Below are 25,508 nucleotides of genomic sequence, written 5' to 3'. Positions count from 1 at the left end.
TGTTTATAACATTTACAAGGTGCCAAAATATATGTATTGTTCCTTCAAAAAAGAATGTTACCAATTTCATTTACATGACCAGTTGACCATATAAAGCTTGGCATGTCACGTTCACATGAACATAGGATTCCATTAGAGCTGATCACAGGTAGCAAACAGGTTAATAGCTTTCTTCCTTATCTATAAGGCAATATTCTAACATATGTATCATATTAAAAACCACACAAGTATTTCTGGCCAAAAAGAAAACCTAATGAGTTATTGTTATTGTACAGTACCCAACTGTGGCTAGTAAGTTATATAATAAGTTACAATAATGAGATTATATTATATTCTTAGTATAATATAAGTCACACTATTAATTCTCTATCTATAAAGGAAGACTCCTAAACTACAAGTCAACAAGGTTCAGTAATAACTATAGTAAGTACAAGTAGGTTGTTAAACAGAAAATTCTGCATACTATCAAAAACAATGCAAAACTTTCAGCAAGTATGTTCTAATTAACACTCAAGCTAACAGTGGTTACTCTTACAATCTCACTGTCCTAGAGGCTGAAACAGGATGACTGTGAGTTTGAGGCCAGTCTGGGTCACATAGAGAATCTAAAGTCAGCCTAGGCTATGTGGTAAGACCCTATTTCAAAACAAAACAAAAATTTAAAGCCACCCTCCATCCCTACCACCAAATCAGCAACAAAGAAACCAAATTTAAATATGTGTGTATCATCTCTGGTTACTTTCTCATCCTCCATCATCTAGATCCCTCAGCAAATCCCATTGTCTCTACACTTAAAATATATCTAGATTCTGACCACTTGTTGACACTGTCACCAGTATCATAAGTGTTTCCTTGGACTAGTGAAAATAACCCATCAACTCACCTTTGTCCTTGGTTCATCAGTCTATACAGTGGTCAGTATACAAGTCAGACTACAGCACACAGGTAATCAGGGTCTCCACCTGCTGCTGTGTTTAGGGAACACAACTAGACATCTCTATGCCCGAGTTGCTCTGATGACACAAAGGCAAAGCTGAATGGTGAGTTCCACAAAACCTAAAAGATGACCATTACCTGGCCCTTTGCATAAAGTCCGCCAGGTTCTGAACTGTCTGAAACATAGTCACTATAGTGATCCATAAAGAATGAAAGTCACATTATACCATTCTGTTCACAGTCGTCCAAATATTTCCCTCTGAATATAAAAGATGAAGACCTTGAAACTACCCCTTTGCTGTTCCTATCTCTAAAATGCTCTGCCTCAGCTATCTTTGCTTATTCCTCATCTCAAGGTGTTTTCAGACGTCATCTCATCAGTAACAATTCCTTCCCATCATACCCAACATCTGACCCATTCCTCCTGAGGACCAGTCATGGTCTCTGTGGTTCTCACACCATATTTGCTCATATACTGGTGCCCTCCTTTTAGTTAAAGGAAGCTGGGCAGGGACAAGAATACTGATGTTCACTATGAGACCCCAACTTTGACAACACTGACCCATAACACTATGTATCTGTTAAATGAAAAGGCACAGGAAGGCTAAATAACCAGAACTAAGTGCTCATGTGGGATACTCAAAAGCAAAACACTTAGGACTGTGGTTCTCAGCCCTACTGAAGGTGAAATGATGTTATCTTTCAAGCACACTTAAGTTGCAACACACACGCTATTTAATGTTGTATCCTTCAAGTAAATTATCACAATTCTACTGAGGTTGACTTATTTTCACCTTACAGACTAAACCTGACTTTTAAAAAATATTCTAATCACCACCTCTACATGTGTAGATTATTAGACAAAAGGACTACATGTCCTTTAAAAAATAACAACAACAACAACAAAAAACAATGTCTTGTTTCCTTGAGTCCAAGGGATTGAGTAACTTCTCATTTCCTGAAGAGGATCATCTTGTTATCAAAGTTCAAGACTTTAGAATGTGTTGGAGACTAGATATGGGTTAGGAGGGGTTATGCTGATAGTTCACATTCAAACCTGACCTTCATGTCAGGATGGGAGGAGTCTCCACCGTTTCCCTTTCACATTATTCTGATGGACCACCCTGGGCACAGATCACACAGTGACATTACTGAATCCTGCCATAACAAAGCATCACTGTGGCATTTCTGCCAAAGATTTAGGTTCTAGAGAAATCTATTGACCATACAAAGCCCTATAAAATGGACATTACTTAAAATAATCATTTGCTTTAAAAGGAAGTAAATATAGAAATACACTTAATGTCTAAGGTTAAAAAAATTTTTTTTTGGTTTTTCGAGACAGGGTTTCTCTGTGTTGTTTTGGAGGCTGTGCTGGAACTTTCTCTGTAGACCAGGATAACCTCAAACTCACAGAGATCTGCCTGCCTCTGCCTCCCGAGTGCTAGGATTAAAGGCGTGCACCACTGACGCCTGGCAGATTTAAAAAATTTTTTTTAAAATCACATAAACCCACAGGACAATGAATCTGCTTGAGCAGTGTTACTTAGGTGCTGAGATTTCAAAATAAAATTCCCTGAAACGTTAGATAGTCAACAATACAAGTATTTAATGTTTGGGGAAAAGATGGTAAAAGGAATTTAATAACAACCTTCAGTACATCTTTTTCAGCTGTCCACTTTTCAATAAATGGAAAGGCGCAATCTTCCATAAAATAACTTCCTACCTGGCAGATGTTTTGCTGATTTTGCCCTTAAAAATGTTCTCTACTGATTCCTTCTCTTTTAATTGTAAGTAATAGGAGGCATTTAGCTTAAGAGGCAAAAGGGGAATATTCAACTCTTGATGAAGGTAAAACTAGTATTTTATACTTTGCTCATGTGTAGAAGTATTGACAAGTAAGACTAAGTATGTCTGTCCTCTTCCACCTATCATATCTGTGCTTGCTTTCTATGTGAAGGCATGTACAGTACTGCATCTCACATCCTACTATTTAGGTACTCTCACTGTTCTATGTGAAGGCATGGAAAGCCTCAGTGCTGCATCTCATGTCCTGCTGTTTAAGTGCTCGCACTGATGGAGAAAGCTGTAGTTGTGTTTGTTGTTGGGATGTTTCTTAGGTAATGTTGGTGGGATTTGGAAACTTGTTATTGGAAAACAGATAAGACATGAGTACCATTAAACTTCCATCAAAGTAGCTTAGTGCAAAGAAGAGGAATGAGACCACTCTGCCAACCCTGTAGCAGGAACAGCACAGAGTAGGTAAGTGGAAGAAAGGAGGAAAAGGGTTGAGTTCTGGGCTTGAGGATGGAGCTCTCTGGGGCTGGCAGGATGAGCATGTCCACAGACTAGCAGCCAATTACAAAATAAGAAGAGAAACCTGAGACTCAATTCTTGATTTTTGCCCCTTAAATTACTTAGCATATTTAGCTTTTGCATTGTTAACAGTCGATTTCCAAGCAACACTAAAAACCCTTACTAGTCTAGCAAAACTCAATTTATTAGACTGACTGCAATAAAAGGGAACAGGAAGATGAAAAATGGAAGAAGACAAAAGTTTTAGAGGTTGGGGTAGGCTGGATCATTTCATTCAAGGTCTTTCAAGTTGGAAAACTAGCAGCATTGCTGTAAGCTCAAGACCAAATAGTACTAGACTGGGGTACAAATAAGGGGAAAGGCTTGAGCTAAGTCCTACTGTGCCAACAAGGTATTTCAGTTGTTTCAGGTGGGAATGAGTGTCTCCTAGAACACGTAGACAAACATGCTTTGTTGTCTCAAGAATTATTTAACATGGTGTAGCCAGGTAGCCTTGCACTCTAACTTATTGGCACTATCATATGAACTACTTTGATTAGAAAACAAGTCCTCAGGAGCTAGAGTGATGGCTTGGCAGTAAGAGTACTGGCTTCCCTTGCAGAGGATTGGGGTTCAATTCCCAGCCCCTATGTAGTGCATCAAAAACATCTGTAATGCCAGTTGTAGGTAATCCAATGCCCTCTTCTGACCTCTGCAGGCACCAGGCACATAAGTGGTACATAGACATACATGCAGGCAAAACACCCACACACATAATAAAGGAAAAAAGAAAACAAATAAACAAAAATCCCACCTGTTACTACCCTCAGCTTCCAAAACAAAAGCTTCACGTTATAAAATATAAGAATGGTTTTATCATAAAAATGGGTGAGAAGTTTGTAAAGTATTAAAACTGCTCATTAAAGTTGGATTGTTATTACCAAAAATGAAATGCCATGTCTGTATTTAAATCTGTGAGTTATTTAAAAAATAAAAGTCTTCAGTGTTTTTAAGCACTATGTAGAGAAGTTTTAGTAGATTTAAATTTCAGAATACATCCTCAAAAGGTACAATGTAAGTCGAAGAATGACTCATTTTATATCACTGAATATGTCTATAAATAAGGCAAAGGTCATTTCATGGTAGACAGAGGGAGTTGGAAGAAGGAAAGAGATGTTTAAAGGCAAGGATGTTTGAAAAAGACCATAGAGAAGACTGTTAAATTAGAAGCTTACATAAAAATACATGTATTACACGTATGTGTGTGTGTGTGTGTGTGTGCAGTTAGATAGGTAGACAGACAGAATTACAGTTTAAATGGAGGAATGTCACATGGGGCATAATCTCACTAAGAGCCACAGACTAGTAAAAATCCCAGTGCAAGGCACGGGAACGTTTCCTGAACTTGGACGTAAGATCCTCTTGCTGAAGATACACCACTTTGGACACAGGACTTGAAGAATTGAGCTAAAACTGACCTGGAAGCCTCTTCCTAGAAGACTAGTTCTGATGGTATCAGAAAGTACTATGTAGGCTTTTCAAGGGGAAAAAGCAAGCATCAGTCCTCCTTGTAAACAATGACTCACTGACAATATATCCTTAAGTTGCAATATGAGTAATCAACACCTGCCTAATTGGACTTAAGGACTGCTTAGTAGGAGGAAATTCATCCCTGGTACTGTACATGTAATTACCTGTGGCTACAGAGGTCACAGACATCAGAGGAAAACCCACTACTGCCACTTTTCCTAAACCAGTATAATTTCCAACTGTATTCTAAATACTTATCCTTACACTGGCAGGTGAGGTAGGTCTCATCCCTCAACTCTTAACAGTTCAGAGAATAAGCAACCATGGGGTAGCTAGCCCCAACAGAATTATCTATAATGCAACCCTTACTTACCCTTGAGGGAAAACTGTGGAGGAGGAGGCATAAAGATTTAAATGTCAGCTAGCCAGGATACCTGGTATTAGATAGTGTCTTATAGACAAGACAGGTAAGCCGCATGTATGAAACCTCAACAACACGGTTGTCTAAGTAAGACCTGCACAACGACAACTTGCACTGATATGATAGCCTGGTTGGGGGAAGTTTCACCCCTAGATGAAAAGCTATGAGTAATCAGTGGCTGTTGAGAGAGGGAAATCAGTCTTTTCCAGGGATGAGTGTCCTGATATAGGTTATCCAATCCCAAGTAGTCAGTCCTAAGACATGTACATATAAGCAACACTAAGTGAACTTAGTAGATTATACAACTCCATGTGTTTAAATGTGTATGCATATATGCATATGTACATATATGTGTAACAATAAAGAAGAAATGAATTTGAAAGGCAGTGGGGGGACACAAAAGGAGTTGGAAGGAAAAAAGGGAGGAGTAGACATAATATAGAGTGCTCTTATGAAACTCTCGAAAAACTTAAAAAATGTACACCAGAAATGATAAAGAACTATTAACACAAAATATTTCACTAAAGATTCAAAATTAAGAGCAAATGAGAAAGATTTAACTGTTTTCACAAGGAGTTGATCCTTTGTTTGAAATTGCTCGGGGCATCTTTAGCTGTATTTTACTCACCGACATGTAGGCTCACATTAAATCTACTAACACATTGTGTTAAACTCCTGGGTATTCCACTTAAACTTAAAGAGTTCAAGAAAGATAAAAGGTACACATTTAAATATCAAGACATATAAATAATGTGAAATTAGATGAAAAACAGTGTATAATTAAACTCAAAATGATACTCAGAAATGCCAACTTTCCCAGTTTTCAATCTTGCTCTACCCTTGGCACATTTTTTTAAACAGCAGCCCTGGAGGATACAGACTGACTTTTCTTATTTTCCTTAACAGGAAATGTAAGGTGTGCCTGTCTAATATTTCAGTATTTTGCTGTTGTTGGTTATTTGTTTTTGTTTTTCTGAAACAGGGTTTCACTATGTAGCTCTCACTGTGTAGCCTAGGCTGGTCTCAGACTCACAGGGATCCATCTGCCTCTGCCTCCCAAGTTCTCAGATTAAGGACACGTTCTACTATACCCAGCTACATTTCAACATTTTAAAAGCAGGATATTTTCTATATAACTATAGTACAGGTACCAAAGTCTAGAAATTTACCATTGATAGGGCATGTTTTATTTTGTGTATTTTCCACCTGTGCCTCATCTCAGTAATTTCCTTTAGGACTTCTATCTCCACTATAGGGTCAAATTCAGGGCCATGAACCACATTTGATCATGTCTCTTTTATGTTCTTAAAGATGTAACAATTTCTCCTGTTGCCATTTATGACACTGGCATTTTGAAGCACGCAGGCTAATTACTGTAGTTTGCTCTTCAGCTGGCTTTGTCTGATATTAATCCATTGATTCATGCTACCCAGTGTTGTCAGGCTGTCATCTCATGAGGTGCACAAAGCACATTTGCTCCTCAGTGAGGCTGACTTTGATGGCCTGATGTAGATTTTGTCCAGTTCCTCTGAGGTATAGCTTTCATCTTAAGATTTCTACACTGGGTTTAATTTCAGTCACTCGTGTTATATTTATCTCTAAGTGGTTTATTAGGGTCATTTATAAATCTGCTAGGGATTTATTTATTCATCTTTAGATTGTTGCCTGCTGGTATTGTGAGCTTGTTTTCTTCTTTCCCTCCAGTTAGCCACTCTATTCTGTGCTGATAATTCCAACATTAAGTCTGGGCAGGTTTTTCTCTATACTCATTTTCCTGCAACCTCTCATTAACATTCTTTCCTGGTGCTTATAGATTGTGTCAAATTGACAGCTTAGACTAACACACACACACACACATAGAAAATTAAGAATACATTCATTTTTGCAAAAAGACTATAAGAATTGGTTAAATAGCAAGCTCGTGTCTTTTAGTATGAGTCTGTATCAAAAATTAGATTTGCATACAATTATTAGGAGTACTTCAAAACTATATTAAGATAGGGAATTCCCTTCATTTTACAATTTCTTTCCTTCTATCTCTAATACTGTAGTTTAGTATGAAAACCACATTCTCCAAGACTCAAGGATTTCTAATTACTGAATACTCTGTTTTAAGCATCTACACTACGGACCACTGACAACGTATTTTTTTGGGTACTAAAACGCTAGTCTTCTGTTTCCTCTCTTATTTTCCAACCTGTGTCTCCTCTAATGACCTAGGTTTAGTCTGTCTGTTTCTCTCAGTCTCTTTATAATGTCTGTGACTTCCATTACATCATTGCCTGGAATGAGCATTCCATTTTATTTAGAAAACAGTAACAAAACTTTGGTTTTAAAATTTAAAGGACAAATGATGTAATACTGTTAGATTTCCTCTCTCTTAAACGAAACAGAAAAAATATTAAATGTAGATGCGAAAACAAGACTTGGAATCTGGTTCCTCAGATTAAAGCTGAAGGCTCACCCTGTCTGCCCAGCTCTTCAGGCCTTCTCTCTCAGAATCCAGTCTATATCTACCACAAGAAGGAGGCCATGGTTCAGGTGGCATTTGTAGATGTTTTCTTCATTATATTACAGTTCATACTTTCAGAACTATTTACAATGTATGTGGCTCTTTATGGCTTTCTTCCCATTTTTATGATTTCCATGCAAAAAAATGTATGAGTGGGGATAAATTCCCTAACCCTAACCTAGATATTAGCTTAGATAAATGGTTCCAGGGTCTCAAGTCACCTTGGATCTGCTGGCAGAGAAAATGATCTGGCAAACAGATTTCTATCTGTGCAAGCTAGATTCTTCAATGACCCCAGATGCTAGGCTCATTTACTTACTTAGTGATCACCTCTTTCTATAGTAAGATATCAATGCACATTTTCTCTACGGACTGCTTCTAACATTAGTATTAGTCATGCAAATACTTCCCACTTCTCTTTTTATATCTCCTATATATGTTATTGTGCCTTCTTTAGCTTTAAATTTAAATTCTGTCTCCTTGGCTATTCCATAACTCATCTAGTTGGGATGGCATATCAATTTATATTTTAGTATTTGAGTGTATGACTCTACAGAGTATCTGATTTCTTCTAAGGCTATCCTCTGTTATGCGAGCTAATACACTAAATGGAATGAACACACAGAAATGAAGTCTGCTTTACAGAGAAGTGGAAATGTTCAGCTACTCTAACGTCCAAATAAGACAATGAATTTACTTCAAGAAAGCTCCAAATAATTGCATGTGATGGCAGAGTAAGATTTTGTGTGATGAGATTTCTAATTTAACATTTGGGAACACAGTTATTCTCCAACCCTGGACCTGCACCTTGCTTTCCATCCTAAATTCAACCCTCAAACTCACATGCTCCCCAAACAACCTTATTACTGATTGAAGTCAATCACATCAGTTCTGTTGACTGAGCAAGAAAAGCACATATTGGTAATTCCTTCTTTTTCCCTATACATGCTTATCTCTATCGTTAGCTTATTTTCAGACAGATTCTTCTGGTCCCTTTTATGAACTATCAGAAACTACTGCCACTTTCTTCCATTGTTTACTTCATGGTCCAGTAAATCCTGGTGGATGGTTTGAACTTACACTTCATGGAGAACTGAGCTAATCAGATATTAATGGTACGTCATAATATCCCTCAGACCATTGTAGGAACTTACCCAGCTTTGTAATCTAGAAAAAGTGGTAGCCCACATTCTTTTTGAAGTATTCTGTCTTGAATGTCTTTAGTGTCATATTCTCCAGAACTGGGTGATACATGACTATCACTCATCCTTTCTAACATTTTTTTCAACCTCTTTTTTCCTACTAATTCCATCCTATTAACTCCTAAAGCCTCTTGTAATCTAAACAAACAAAACCCTTCATTCTGCATGCATGCCATTTCTAGTTTTTAATCTATGTCTCGTCCAATCGCAACTGTGAATTTCAGAAATGACTTAGGTAAACATTGTTCATACTTCATACTCCCCTTTACTCAGGTGGTTTCATGACCATCATTAAAATTTTTCCTGCTTTTCATTCCTCTCTGTATCCACGTTATCTGCTCTTGTTTGGAATATGTTTTGAGTTCCAGTCTACATCCCATTGTCATCCCTTCCCTTCAGTTCTTAGCATACATGTCCAAATGCCATCAGCTCTCTGGATGCCCCTAAAACATCTCCACTCACCTCCATACCCCTCACCCCTCTCTCTAATCTTACCAGTGTCTTTTATCTCATACTTTACAGTTTATTCAAGTTTTCCCATCTGTCTTGGATCACTCTAGAATTCTTCCTTCCCTAACTTATTTCTGGTTAACTATCAGATTCAACTTTTAGAAAAATAAATCATGAAATAATGTCTATGTCCTTGCTTAAAACTCTTCTTGGTTCTTTTGTCACTTTCACAGACCTTTAGGATCTCATTCCCAATTCTGCAATTTTCTTCAATTGTCATTCTTACCGTCATCCCCTCAAAAAAAAAATGAAATTAGAGTAACAATATTTTAAACTCTTGAGCACACAACTGTGTAACCTCAAAATCATTGTCTGAATGCTTTGTTCTTTGGTAGGGACAGCTTGACCTTGATGAATATATCAAATACATTCTTCTGCAACCTAGAGAAGCTGCATCAGCATCTCTGACCAAAACTTCTCTTTGGCTGTCATTCTCCCGGTCTCCACCCGGCAGGGTTAACCACACCTTGCTGTATGCTACTTTATTAAGTTCTGACAAATCATACATTGTAAGGCAGTTTGACAAGTAGCTACTTTACCTTCAGGGGCATCTGCATCACATCTTCTTGGCACAGAAAGGGTTGAATTGCCTTTATGGACATCAGAAGTTATATTGCTCTGAAAGATGAAAATATGATTAAAATAAAATATTGCGGTCATGAATATATTTGGATTAAAGTAATCACACTGCGAACTTCATATTCTACTTTTGACTAATGACATCTAATATTCTTAATATAAGTTGTAAGACAAGAAGTTATGGTGAATTAAATATTAAACTGCTTTTGCAACAATAATTTAGGCATTATACTAAACAATAGGACTCTATTCAAAAGTAGCAAGATACCAAAAAAGAAAAAGGCAAAAGCCTGGAGTTTTGCTTGGCCTTAGACAGTAGATTCCATTTGAAATCCCTGCAGTTGGGAGTCCCACAAGAACAACTGAAAAAACAAAACAAAAACCAAAAACCCTATTTTCTTGCATGATTAATAAAAAAACCCAAAGACAGATATTGGTGTTCAAGCTGAAGATCAGAGAAGCAAAGATGTCAGCCAGTAGCTCTTACCTCTACCAAGGCTGAAATGGGGGTCCTGTCTTCCCTGTGACTGGAAACTGAATCTCATATCAGACCCTTTGCTTCTTCCTTATACACCTCTCTAGTGCTGGGATTAAAGGCGTGAGCTCTGTTATTCTTTTAGACTGACTCACTCTCATGTAGCCCAGGGTGGTCTTGAATTCACAGAGACCCATCTGCCTCTGTCTCCTGAGTTCTGGGATTAAAAGTGTGTGCCACCACTGCCCAGTTTCTAGAGCTGTGGTTAGTGTGGCTGGCTTCGCATTCTGGTCTTCAGTGGCTTTATTAGATCATAAACAATATATTACCACACTATTCAAAAAGCATCCTTCCCCACTACACAAAAAGAAGCAGAGAAGTGGGGAATAGGGAGAAAGGTGGATGATGGGAAGAAAGGCACAAAGGAAGGAAGGAAGGAAAAAGAAAACAGGGAAAGCATCTTTTCTCAATACAAAAGACAGATCTTGATTCCCAATAGAACATGCACTGAGTATCGGCAAGTAAAGCAGGTAAGTGATGAGCAGGAGAATAGCAGGGTCTGGAAATGACAGACAGTTCATGAGATCTAATGATCCAGCCTGGTGACCCAGACTCTGTACCATACATAGTGTTACACTTACATTAGTAATCAACTATTATTCTTTGAAATATTTTTCAACACTTTGCAAAACTAGAGATGATAGATGCAGGAACTGATGCACATTTATTTATGTCGTATAAGAATAAATAAGGAAAGGAGGCTTCACAAGAAAAAAGATCGGGAGGATAGGCGAATGGTGAAGCCTCCATTAAAGCAATGGGCAGAGCATGGTCATGATGTAAATGTTAGGAAGCACTGCAAGATGCATTTTAGGAAAAGGAAATAAATTAAATGAGGTATTTTGAATGAGAAAATCCCTTCCCCCAATCCTGAGTATCTGAACACTTGGTCCTCCATTGGTGGTCCAATTTGGGGAGGTTTAAGAGGTGTGGCATTGCTTGAGGAAGTGTATCACTGGAGGGAGGGATGGGCTTTGAGAGTAAAAAGCCTTCCCTGTTACTCTCTCTGCTTCATGCTTGTAGTTAAAATGTAAGTGCTCAGCATCCTGCTCCAGCCCCAATGCCTGCTGCTGCCTATTCCTTGCCATTTAACACCAACCCTCTAGAACCATAAGCCAAAATAAACTCTCCCTTTCAAACATTGCCTTGGTCATTGTGTTTTAACACATCAACAGAAAAGTAAATAATAATATACTAGACAGATACTGAATCCAATATGGCAAAAATACTTTAAATTGTTAAAAATCCAAACTTGCTATATTCAATTAAACCTAAAAATAATTGTGGGTTTTTATTAGTCAACCATATCAAGAAAACATAAAAGAGCACCAAAGAAGCCATCATGTTTAAAAGAAGCCCAATTACAGATAAAATAATCAAGAAACCTCTCTCTTTGAGTTGCAGTAGCAATGCACAAACATTATGTACTCCGAACTTTTGGGAACATGTTACTAGAATTCCTTAAAAGCATTACTCTTGTAGGAGCATTAGAGTATCAGTTAAAAAGTACTGAGGAAAAGCACAGTAGCTTGGTGTCACAGGATTCATTTAATGTATACTTAGAATGAAATTACTTTAAAAAGTATGAAACAAGCATAAATATGTTTACAAACATTGAAACACCAGTTTTGTCAATAATAAATTTAATAATTAATAAATAAAATTTGCTTTTAAATATCTCTAAATTTGTTTTTGGTTTATTTTTATTTCTTTTAATTTTTTAAACAGTGTTTCTAAAATACAGAAAGAATTCAATTGTAAATGCTGCACTTACCTCTATTAAGTAATTTTGGCTTCCATACATTACATACTGAGGAGCAAGGCTATAGATCATGTAGCTCGTATGAAGGACAATTAGCAGAAGTATCATGCATAGAAAAAGGAGTGCCTGAGGCCTGGTCCGCCCTCGTCTGATTTTATATAACTGGGGAAAATAAAAAACAGTAACAAAGTTTCACCAAGGCAATTTGGAAGCCTTAAGTCAGGCTATTATGTTATATACTGATACAGTTCCTGTTTTTACAATATTTAAAATATTTCAGAAAATAATAAAATAAAACAATTCATTAATGTCACCATCACTGGCTTCCAGGCAAGGTTTCAAGCTTCCTTTGTAGTACTTTCAGCTTATTTATAAAGCTAAGAACTCGAACTACGTCCTGTTCTAGTTACAGGTTCAGAGCATGAATTTAAACCCTAAGTTTAAAAGGAACATGCTTACGGTTTTATAGTTCTGATGTTCCATAATACTAGCATATAAGAACAGATGTGCTAATTTCTATAGAAACAGTTATGATACCCTCATAGTATATCCTTTTAAAAATCAGTTTTTGATCATTTATGATAATCTGACTATAGATGTGATATTTTTATCTGTGCTGAAGGGGAATTAAAGTGTTAATTTAGGAATTTATGTGATTCATTCCATTTAAATGGTGAGCCCCACTTTACTCTAGTAATTGAAGTATCATCTTCCTAGATGGTAACTAGATAACAGCATATTACAGGCTAACAGAATTTCTGTTCTGGATGAGATGACAATAGAGTCCCTTAGAAATGTACATTTCCCAGATTCCCTTATGCCTGCAAGTAGTCACACAGTAACATATTCCTCATGAGAAAATAAAGGATCACAGCACTAATGGATGTCAAGCTCCAACCACTAAAGCATCTCCCCCATAGAAAGAAGTTTTTCTTCAGTTCAAATGCATATTTACTAGGTTTTTTTATTCATATCTAGAAGTAATTTCTACCTGATTCAGTGGCAATTTACAATTCATAACTATATCAGGATGAATATAAGAAAATAAGCAATATTCACAATTGTCTTTGGGACAGAGGTTCACTGTGACACAAAAAATCTGCATATACTCAATTCCATTGTGTAAAAGGTAGAATTTACATATAGCCTATGTAGACTCTCCTACTCTCTAAATCATGCCTAGATTACTTGTAACTAACTTAAGTGTGGTATCAATAGTTATGTTGTTCAAGGGAAAATGTCAATCCGATTTCATCTATTTGGTTGACTAGATATACAGATGGAAAGTCATGAATAAAGAGGGCTAACAGCAGCAATCTCTGACACCTAACAGGGAAGGAAAGCTTTGAACTTTAGTGTATCTGCTGGGTTTGCTGTATGTTCATACACTCAAATGCTAAGACAAACAACGTATCCTCTAGACCAAGGTTTTTCAACTTCAGCAGATAATGTTCAATTAGCAGCTTCATACCAGTCCCTAGTAACTATGACTAAAAAATGTTTTCAAACATTGCTAAATATCTGAGAGAGAGAAAGAGAGAGAGAGATGTGTGTGTATAAAACTCCTACTGAAGACCTCCTGATAGAGAGAGAAAGCACTTTTATGTTAACATGAAACATAATGTTAGTATTTCTATCACTTTTAGTATCAATCTATACATAATATATTCTAAATATAAGCGTAGGCTGTGGCGATACACACTATCATCCTAACACAAACATGATAAAGGCAGGAAAATCACAGACTTGAGGTCAATCTGGGCTACAAAGAATCTTTCTCAAATAATACACAAACTGACCAAGAGGATAAATTGACAAAACAGAAATAATGTACAAAGTAATGAATATAAAAGCCAGAAGACATCATATACTTACTCTAATCCAAAAGAACCATATGCCAATATTTCGAATTCCTGCCATCGAAGTAAAAATAAAGTACATAATAATAATTGTTATAAGAATATAATCAAGAGGGAACACCTGAAAAAAGATGAAAAGCAAGTTTTAATAGTCAAGCTATGAAAGCTCTAGAAATTACAACAAAATAGTTGGAAACAATTATTTACATTTGATAATTAAAATATTACTCCCATTTCAGATTAGGCTAATATGAGAATAACATAAAAAGTAAAATATTTTCCGGCCGGGCGTTGGTGGCGTATGCCTTTAATCCCAGCACTCAGGAGGCAGAGGCAGGCGGATCTCTGTGAGTTCAAAGCCAGCCTGGTCTACAGAGCAAGTTCCAGGACAGGCTCCAAAGCAATACAGAGAAACCCCATCTCAAAAAACCAAAAAAAAAAAAAAAGTAAAATATTTTCATAAAAATCCCAATTACCACTATGTTATTAGTAGCAGCATCCTAGTAGAAAAAAATTCTAAAATCAATTATATTGTAATTTTTAGATATGAAATAAAGTACTTAATGAAAAATTAAAAACCAAATACTGTTTGGAAGAATTCACCTTTGGTAATATTAAGCATCCTATATCAAAAGTCTGTTAATACACAGATATAATTATCTGTAAACCAATGTCAATTTAGGAAGCATTTGTAAATAAAAAATTAGTGCACGGCTCCAACGCATGTCTGAGTTTTGTTAAGTCTGCATAATAATGATTCTAATGTGACAGAATGACACAGTATTTTGCTGGAGTATAAACTGACTGACATGTTACTTACTGTTTGTAACAAAGGCAGAAGCATGTTCAATGGATTACTCAGGTTTGTTCCAAAGATGATGAAACCAGAATCTATTCCAGCTGAATGAAGAGCTTTATCTAAACTAAAACAAAACATGGTGAAGAATCAATTTACTATGCCATCACATTTCCAGCCCAGCTAGAAAGAACAGCATCATAACTTAAGCATGTCACTTCCACTTCACTTAAATGTCTCACGGAAAATAAGGAAAGACTGTCTATCCCAAGACCTTTTAGCGATTATCTGGGTTAATCTGTACAGCACTTCAAATCGAACAGGCTACACTGGTGGAATTCAGCACCAAAATGCACACTAAGAATTTGTCTAAGTGCTTTAGAAAATATGTCTGCTGTACTTACTTTGACAGGAAGAGAGAAATTACAAACAGCAATGCAACTAAGATGAAAAATATTCCCCAGATGATCTAAAATGAAAGACACATTCATCACAATACAGTTCTAAACATTGACATTGAAAGCATAAAATCATTAAGCTGACATAAATGGCTACCACATAGCAATGATCTAATGCTAGGTACAATTTAATTTAGCATATAATCCCAGCATTTGTATCCAAATTTCCATCATAAGACTATTTGGCCAATAGTGTGTATGCAAAGTGGCAAAACCTTTTAAAAAGTCTTGACTAAGAGGTAAAGAAAACTTTGGTTTTATCAAAAATTTTGTTCTATAACTCACTCACACCAGCGTGCGTGCGCGCGCGCACACACACACACACACACACACACACACACACACACACACACACTCTCTCTCTCTCTCTCTCTCTCTCACCACACACAGAGTTAAACAGACCTCAAGCCAGAGAGGTCTACGTAAGTGAAATTTCTTCAGAAACAGCACCAGCTTGAGGAGCTGTCTTACATTTCTGTGGCAAATACATCAAGTATTGTAACTCTCATACCCTAGAATACAAACTTTGTTTTCAGAATGGACATAAAAGAAATTGAGTTTCTAAATAACTGTTTCAGAATGGAAAAGAGATAGATTCTCTGGCAGCAAAATCTTGAGCTTTGTCTCTCCCTCTCTCCCTCCCTCCCTCCCTGCCTCCCTCTCTGCCTCTCTCTTTTCTGCTAGTTCTATTCAAGTTCGAGGCACACCTAAGCCAGAGCAAAGAACTGGCAAGGCCACAGGAAGAAAAAGGCTCTGTTCCAAGTACAGGCTAGATCTGTTTGCCTTTTCCTTTGGAACTGATACAAACAGATGAATGAGAAATTTCATTTCATATGACACTCAAGTGTGCTTCAGAATGCTGAGGGGATAAAAGAAGTAAATACGAACATATTATTCTATCCACCATATCGAGATAAGCTTATGAGATAATAATTTGAGAAAGCGGTTCAGGCTGCTTTTCGTCAATTCTCCAGTTCAAACAGAGTGTCCTTGGGGTTTAACGAGTAGGAAGGACAGCAAAAGAGAGGGTCAAGAGGATCTTGGGAAAGCGGGCAACACTCCATGGACCTATCTCCTATGATAGGACTTCATTGAGAACTCATTATTTAAAAGGGATTTTACTGACAAGGAACTATGAAATAGGAATGCATCTTCCTTTAGTCCTAGATTCAGACAACGATGTGTGCTGCCTATGTAACATGGAAGATAACTGGGAAGGCATAGCTCTTCCTAACGGTTAATAAGAAATGGCTTTCAATTAGAGGTCCTGGAACATGACACAGAAACTGCAGACCTTGATGATAGAAAGATTCCCTTTTGTTTCATTTTGGCAAAAATATTAAATACAAAAATCCTTAGCTGTCTTACCAGGCTAAGTATGAGTTAGACTATTTAATTAGCTACTTAAGATTACAAAATAAACAGAATCTAAATACTTTATGATGCTCCAACCTCATATATACAAAAAGTTAAATTAGCAATTAAATATCTTACCAGTGAAGGGAATATTGAATTGACCTAGAAGCCATAGATTATGCTTTAGCCAAGATGCCAATTTCTAAATGAAAATGAAGTTATAGAGGTAGTGCCAGTGAAGGCAGTGGAGTCAGAACCCGTGAAGCATTTGTTCCCCACAAAAGCGGAAAAGGAGCTAGCACAAATGGTTGGAATCAACCTTTTCCACAATATGGACATTAACTAGAAGCGGACAGCAATTCATGGCCATGAATTCATGATAATGCGGCTGAGTCTGGGTACGGCACAGCAAACTTGAACTTGTCCTAGCTCCAAACTTCCCATTCTAATGCTATGGTCATCTTGAAAACAGTCACAGGGCCACAGCAGTCTGGAGAGAACACAGCACATGGGGCCAGCAATCTGGAGGTAAAACCGAGCACACAGGGCAGCTGTCCTAAGGTAACACAGGGCACAGGACAGCTGTCCTAAGGTGACACAGCACCCAGGACAGCTGTCCTAAGGTGACACAGCTGTCCTAAGGTAACACAGCGCAAAGGGCAGCTGTCCTAAGGTAACACAGCTGTCCTAAGGTGACACAGCGCCCAGGACAGCTGTCCTAAGGTGACACAGCGCCCAGGACAGCTGTCCTAAGGTGACACAGCGCCCAGGACAGCTGTCCTAAGGTGACACAGCTGTCCTAAGGTGACACAGCTGTCCTAAGGTGACACAGCTGTCCTAAGGTGACACAGCGCACAGGGCAGCTGTCCTAAGGTAACACAGCTGTCCTAAGGTAACACAGGGCACAGGACAGCTGTCCTAAAGTAACACAGCTGTCCTAAGGTGACACAGCTGTCCTAAGGTGACACACCGCACAGGACAGCTGTCTGGAGGAAACACGCACACAGAGAAGTGGGATGAAGCACTGTTAAATCATCCTTCCCAGAAAAATGCCATCCCTTACCGTGCCTGGTGCTTCTCGAGAAAACTACTTATAAAGTGCCCTGTACTTGACCTGGATTGGTGTTCATATGGTGCTAAAAGCCTTTGAGTAGGAGTGATGACAGCAAACAGTGACAAGAAATCTATGAACTGCATGGCCTCAAAGGCTAGTGGACAGTGTTCAAAAATATACTAACCAAAAAGCTTTAAAAAGAAGGTCTGGTCAATGAGATGTCTGTTGGGGGCCTGAAGTTATCATGCTTTCCCAGCAATCTAGAAGGAGCTGTGTATGCTCAAGTCTATGCACAGGCTGAGGAAAGACCCAAGAAGGCCTAAGATTGACTGCACATGAAGGAAGTAAGGGCTGAGGCTACGCTGAGAAGTACCTGCTGGTGTGGCATCGCACCCCCACACAAAGATGCTCACCGGTTGCAAGAACTGAAGAAAATCTCTCTCTCTCTTTTCTTTTCTTTTCTTTTTTTTTTTGGTTTTTATGAGACGGGGTTTCTCTGTATTGTTTTGGAGGCTGTCGGTCCAGCCTGGCCTCGAACTCACAAAGATCCGCCTGCCTCTGCCTCCCGAGTGCTGGGATTAAAGGCGTGCGCCACCACCACCAGGCAAAAAAAAAAAAATCTCTCTATTAATGAACACACTAATTGACAGCAGCCAGACTGAACACACAGCAAAGAATGAAGACCTTGTAGAATTAATTCATAAGAATTACTAAAACAAATGCCATCAAAGATAACTAAAAAAACCCAAGGACAGCACAATTAATAATCATTAATAAAACCAAACCAAGAAAATACGAAAGACACAAAAAAGATAAAATAATTAATAAGCATTTTGGAAAACCCAGACTTCGAAATTAATAGACAAAACTTTGAGTAAAAACTTTAAAAAAATTAAAATCAATACCTTAAAATGATGTTTCAGCAAATAATACCAATAGAGGAACAAATGCTATTAAAAAGTGAACTGAGGCCGGGCATTGGTGGCGCATGCCTTTAATCCCAGCACTCGGGAGGCAGAGGCAGGCGGATCTCTGTGAGTTCGAGGCCATCCTGGTCTACAAAGTGAGTTCCAGGAAAGCCTCCAAAACAATACAGAGAAACCCTGCCTCGAAAAACCAAACAACAACAACAAAAAAAAGTGAACTGAAATTCTGAAGGGGAAAATAGAAAGAGACAGAGTCAATAAGACAGAGAGATTAAATTGACTTCTTTATAAAAAGGAGGTAATAGAAATGGAAAATATTAGAAACTGAAGTGCAGGCCTCCATATAGTGCACTAAACACAGGTATAGTGTTTAGTACAGAAGAAAAAGACACCATTTAAAAAAGTTAACATTAAAGTGTAAGAACAAAGCTTGGCTAAAAACGGCCAACAAGTTCCACATCTGCCCGAGGCTCCCGTTTCTCTCCTCAGTGCTAACAATCATCAGTAGCTTCCTGTCAGTCTTCCTCCTGAAATAAAGTATGCTAGTGCGCCTGTGTAGGCGGCTCACACACACACTGTGAACGAAAGATGGCTCAGCCTTTACGAGCACTGGCTGCTCTTCCAGAAGACCCAGGTTCAAATCCCAGGACCCTAACTGTGGCTTACAAAAGAGCCTGTAACTCCAGCTTCAGAGGATAAAACACCCTCTTCTGTGGCTGATCGAAGAAGAGGCAGACTCCCTCGGTTAAGTACTGAGCTGAACTCAAGAAAGCCAGTAACAGAGAGGGAGGACTGATGATCAAAGGGATTAAGACTGGGCTGGTTTAACCCCCAGAAACAGCTGACCAGACAAAGGTTAACTCTTGAATCCCAGGCATCAGCCTGGGAATCCAGCATGGGACTGATCAAGACCCCCTGAATCTGGGTGTCAGTGAGGAGGCCTAGGGAATCTATTGAGCCTTGGGCAGCAGATCAGTACCCATCCCAAGTATACACACGGACTTTGGACTCCCATAGAACAATGTGAGGTGCACTCTCACCCTGAACTCTTGGGGAAGGGTCTAGGCCCTGCCCTATATGAAATGACAGACTATGGACACCCCCATGGAGGGCCTCACCCTCCCTGGGGGAATGAGGGGATAACGGGGGGGGGGTTGGGGGGAGGGCAGGGGAGGAGGGGAGGGAAAGGGAGAGGGACCTGGAACTGACTTGTGAAACAACCTTGTTTCTTATCTAAATTTAAAATGGAAAAAAAAAAAAAGAACACCTTCTTCTGGCCTCTGCAGGCACTTCATGCCCACGGTCACAATTTTGGGAAAAGGTTGTTGTGCATGGGCCTCATGTGGGTAGAAAGTGGCACCGCTGACTGCCCTATTGCACACGACGGCTCTTCCTAAGCAAGTGTAGACATCAGGTATCAAGTGTGCAGAGACTGAGGAACTCTCCTGTAGTGCAGGCTACCATTATTTCAAATATAAGTCTTTATTATTGTCTTAACATCAGGTATGCTTAAAGGTGCTTGTTAACCCACATAATGCCAAGTCAATTCATTCAAAGGGTTTGAAAAGAATGGGAACTAAACCTTGTTCTCTCTAGCAACCATCTGGCTCTCCATGTAGAGTGAGTAGTAGGCATTCTGGACGACCAATGGTCCCAGACCTCTAACTGATACTATACTTACTATATTTATCAGTCACCAAGACTTTCCTCACAGATCAAAGGAAATCCCATGGTTTCATTCGTTTAGGACATATCAACGGGAACTATGATTACATAAACAGATTACATAAACTCTTTACATGGTATAAGTGGCCTCATTAATATCATTTTAAATGCTGAAAGATAAAAGGCTTCAGCTCCACCATGTGTATTGTTTCAAAGTTGCTGGCCGGGCGGTGGTGGCACACGCCTTTAATCCCAGCACTCGGGAGGCAGAGGCAGGGGGATCTCCGTGAGTTCAAGGCCGGGCTGGACCGATAGCCTCCAAAACAATACAGAGAAACCCTGTCTCGAAAAACTAAAAATAAAAAAAAAAAACAAAAAAAAAACAAAGTTGCAAAGAATTTCATGGTGACATGCCAATGCATCATCATTTAGCTTTTGAAGGTAGCTATTTTCCTGGTTATCTATGAGAAGCAATTTATTTAGTGCACTATCACTCTAATGAAAGAGACTTTTGTATAGCTGGAAGAAAGAGGGTTGGTAAGATAAAGGTAATCCTGAGGAGGAAGACGTATGCAGTATACACATTTTCTTATTTTCATCTCTGCCATGTTCAAACACAGTACAAAGGATCCTAGTTTATCCTTCAACCCGATTCTCCAAGGGTCGCCGCTTACCTTGCTCTATTATTTTTGCTGTGCATACATGTGGAACAGTTTGAGGATTAGTGATGATAAAATGCCTTGTAGTCCCTGTATCTAAAAAGCAGTAATGTTTTTTTAACATCATCATAATTCAAGTATAAAAATCAGGGAATTAATATTGATATGACCTTAGCCAAATTTGAAGCATGTCATTTATAGAAAAAGCAATCTTTTCTAGTCTAAAATGCAACCCAGAATCTCATGCTGCTCATGTCACCTTAGTAACCTTCAGTTTGGATCAAGTCCTAATAACTTTTTTCTCTCTAACCTAGACATTTTGAGACCAGGGCAATTATTTTATAGAATGTCCTTCAAGTTAAATAATCTATTTCTCATGAGCATCTCCATCTTTTCCTTTCTCTTCATTTCTTTCCTTTTTTCCTTCTAGAAATGGCAGAGAAATGTTAGGTCCTTTGAATACATCAGATCAGGAGGCACCATCAAGTCTATCTGTCCCACCCCTAATGAGGCTTCTCCATTGTAAACGTAACATTTCCCCTTCCGTAACTAATAAGTTCAGACCGGAGTAATCCAGGTCAGTTTCTATCTATTTACGATTTCTCCCAGTATGAAAGGACAAGAGAAATGGGGCCTTCTTAATATAAGTGCCCCTAATTAATTAATGAAACCATCTCAATATAGTAAATCCGTACTACATTTACCCTAGACAACGGTTTATTAGGGTTTATTTATGTGTCATACTTGAGAATAGGCAAAATTTTATTCTCAGCATTTTTTTTTTGCCTTTAATTTCCTCTCAATGCCTCTCCCCAGAGACAGCACATGTTACCTGCCAGATGCTGCTCTCTTTCTAACATTGCAGGGTTTTTCTAAATTTATTTGTTTAATGAGCTTTATTTTATTTGACTTCTTTACTCACATTAATTCACTCAGATTTGCACTTCATTCATGGAGCTATTATCATTACTGTTACTATGTATACTGTTAATACCAAGATTCTGTACCTAAACGGTCCTACATTTTTTCAGTGGTATACCCCCAAAGCTGGCTCCTCTCAGTATGCACTGGCTGTTCTCTGTGCATTTCTCCTTGCTGTCTGGAACAAGAAGCTATCATTGGCTCTCGCAGGCACAGTCCTAGAATTGGGTATTTGCCTGAGCAGTCCTAGTTCCTTTTCATGGAATTGGTCAGGGATTGTCTATTATAAAACAAATACTCTAGACAGGAGCTACTAATTGACCTATCTTTTCCCCTTCGCTCTCATCTTTATTTTCTTACCTGTTTCTTATCTTTTGTTAGCTTCTTGGTAGCTTGAAATGTTATGTTGGAGTCAAATACCTTTTCCCTTCCATTTTTACTGATAACTGTGTTTGGAGCTATGTATTTCTCTGATCACTGTTTATCTTCTAGTACAGACAAAGCCATGAAGCATTAGCCCTACAACCTCAAGAAAGCGCATTAGCTCAACAACCAGAATGAACAGCAAGTGTTTCCTCCCACAGTCTCCAGAAAGGGCCCAATCTAGGTTGAGTATCCCTTGTCAAATGTGTGGGGCTTGGAGTGTTTCAAATTTTAAGTTTTCCAGGAATAATTATATAAAGTTTACCACTGAGCATCCTTAACGAAAAAATAGACAATAGTAATCTTACAAAATCTGAAACTTTCTGATTACCACAGAGTTCTAAATAGTATCTGCAACATCGGGATTGGGAATGCTCAACCTGAACCATTAGGTGTTAGAAATTATGTAGTTGGTTTTATTTCTGCTGTCTACTCACTCAAGAGGTCCTGACTATAAGGTAAATTTTCAAGTGAAAGGGGCCTTTGTTTATTGATTTTGTTTAAATTTCTCGTTTCAATAAACTGCATTTAGAGTAAGGTATATACTATATCTACTTTATAGAATTTACTGGCACTTTTCTTTATGACCCAATTAACATGATAAATATCTCCTATTATCCAAATGTTAAGTTCTAAGATATACACTGATTATATTTGGGTCCCTTCTCCCCCTCTCTATATATTTTTATATATGGGTGTTTTGCCTGCGTGTATGACTGTACACCATGTGCATGAAGTACCCAGGAGGCCATGTCAGATTTCCTGGGATTCTCCAGTACCAGTACCAGTACCAGTTAGAGATCTTGTGAGTGTCCTGTGGGTGCTGGGAAACAAACCAGGCTCTTCTGCAAGAATAGACAGTGCTTTTAACCTTGAACCTCCTCTCCAGCCCCTCCTCCACATTCCTTTACAATGCTGCTTACATGAAGTACATTAATGTGCACATGGTAGATATTTGTTAATCACCTATCACCATGGTTTCAGTCTGTTTCTTGGACTCTTCCATGACTTTTGCTTCATAAAACATAGTTGTTTGATTTCCACAATGAATGCTCATAATATTTTCATTATAGACCAGAACTTTTCAGATTAAAATGTTGTTCATTTTCTATTTCAGCTATAGTAAATTTTTCCAAACTCTTTTGGTAAAACCAATAACACCCAGTTCATTTTTTTCCCCATCAGCAACTGTGGGTGGTACATCTGACAGGACGTGGCTCTCATCTGCCTCATGCCTTTAAAAACAAGCTGTCAACAGAGCCATGGCCCTTTTTGGAAATCATGGGAGGGAAACACTTCACACTCATTCCTCGAGGTAGTAGGGCTGACACTTTCCTCTCTTTACCACATCATTTCTCTAGCTAATGATACCACAGCAAGTCATTCTTACATGTTGATAATCAATGCCGTTTGTATGATTTCTCCTGGTCTCTTGTCAAAAACATTCTGCTTTTAAGTTTCAAGTTGTTAGAATGAGACCATCCCAAAAGTCCCAGCTATGCTCTGCTTTTTGAGGGTGATATTCTCAATCACATCTGTAAAGTCCCCTTTGCTACTTAAGGTGAGACAGTCACAGTCCCTGGGAAAAGATCATCAAAGCATCATCCTGCTTACTGAAAAAAGCATTTTTTCCATTTAATATATTTTATTGACTCTGATTCCCAAACATCAAGAACACTGCCTGTTTTCCATGGTTTGTGTTTGTCCATCTATCTTGAAATACCTCATTTTAATCTTCTTGAGCTGCTGTTTAAGTGTATCTCTTTTAAACAGTATATAGTTGGATCTTGTTTTGTGATAAGAATTTGAAAATTGTTCTAATGGTGAGTAAGGTCATTTACAATTGTTGATATTACTAATACATAAAGTGTTAGCAATGTCTTATTATAGACAGCTGTATGCGTTTCTTCTGCTCTTCACTTTATATGCCTAGAGTAGGTAAACTCTAAGAGAAAAACTAGAACAGTGGTCATCAAGAAATAGAACTATTTTTCTTAGGCAGGGTGTTTTGTATGGGAAATAAGATCGGGGAAAAGAACTGTGGTGATGGTTGTACAAAATGATGAATGTGTTAATGTCATTGGATACAAACTTAAAATGGTAAACTTTAAAGTATAGAAAGCAGTCACAACTAAAGATTAAAAATATGTGAAGTCACTGGTAACACTGTAACTCTGAAATCACTGACTGAGGTCTGACAAAGGGGAAGTCTACACAAGACCAAACTAGACTCCCTTATTATATGTGACAGTGGTGTGACTGGGACAGACAATATATGAGGTGACTGGCAGTAGGTTCAAGACCTAACACAAATGCACAAACTGACTTAGTGGAGCCCATTTTATATGGCGAAATACCTTGCCCAGTCTAGACACAGAGGTGTGGGGGGTAGGGAGGTGCCTCAGTCCTGCCTCAATGAGATGAAATGAGATGGAAAAGACTTATAGACTTCCTATGGGAGACCTTACCCTCTCATGGAGCAGATGGGAAGGGGGGGGGGGAATGGAAGAAGTGGGAGGAAACGAGGGAGGGGGAACTGGGATTGGAATGTAAAAAATACATTAATAAAAATATTGTAACTCTGAACAGAAATAACAAGAACCTCAAATTATATTTAACAAATAGACATAGATTACTCGGGTCGGTGAGTCTGTTGGAGCTTTAAGCCTATTTTTTGTTTGTTTGTTTTTTCCAGAAAAGAGTTTAAGTATTGATGAACATTAGATTGCATGCCAAGAAAAATATTTTGTTACTATATATAGGTTATAACTACAGGAGTCTCTAACTTATTTGAATTAAGTGCTTACTTTTACAATTTGTCTCAATAACAGAATAATCACCTTTAGTACCACTGTTGTATTTTAACAGTTGAAAAGTTTGTATATACAACTGTAGCAAGAGCATCAGAAACAAAGGGTATATGTCATAAATCACTTCATTTAATTCCCATATTAAACAAATGTATGACTCCATTCTAAAGACAAGAAAACAGGCTCAGAAGGATGAAGGAGCAAGCAGGTACATAGCCAATGAGGTGACAGCAAGGACGGAACTCAGGACTAACTGCAAAGCCCAAGCTCAAAGTCCTCACACGTTGAGAAGAGGTTTA

The 25,508-nt window shown here is 38.2% G+C and overlaps 1 protein-coding gene across 1 annotated transcript in view; it reads right to left on the bottom strand.

Moving 5' to 3' along the window:
* Lmbrd1 (LMBR1 domain containing 1) overlaps window positions 1-25,508 on the bottom strand; it is an 87,711-nt gene that overhangs the window by 6,891 nt on the left and 55,312 nt on the right. The window contains exons 10-14 of the mRNA XM_005086518.4: window positions 15,342-15,406; window positions 14,962-15,064; window positions 14,158-14,262; window positions 12,295-12,444; window positions 9,946-10,024 (exon numbers count right to left, since the gene is read on the bottom strand). Of these exons, the coding sequence (XP_005086575.1) occupies window positions 9,946-10,024; window positions 12,295-12,444; window positions 14,158-14,262; window positions 14,962-15,064; window positions 15,342-15,406 (502 nt within the window). The remainder of the gene's footprint in view (window positions 1-9,945; window positions 10,025-12,294; window positions 12,445-14,157; window positions 14,263-14,961; window positions 15,065-15,341; window positions 15,407-25,508) is intronic.

The sequence above is a fragment of the Mesocricetus auratus genome, unplaced genomic scaffold (genome assembly GCF_017639785.1).
Source record: "Mesocricetus auratus isolate SY011 unplaced genomic scaffold, BCM_Maur_2.0 Super-Scaffold_100021, whole genome shotgun sequence".
NCBI lineage: Eukaryota > Metazoa > Chordata > Mammalia > Rodentia > Cricetidae > Mesocricetus > Mesocricetus auratus.
This window is presented reverse-complemented; position numbering and strand designations above follow the sequence as displayed.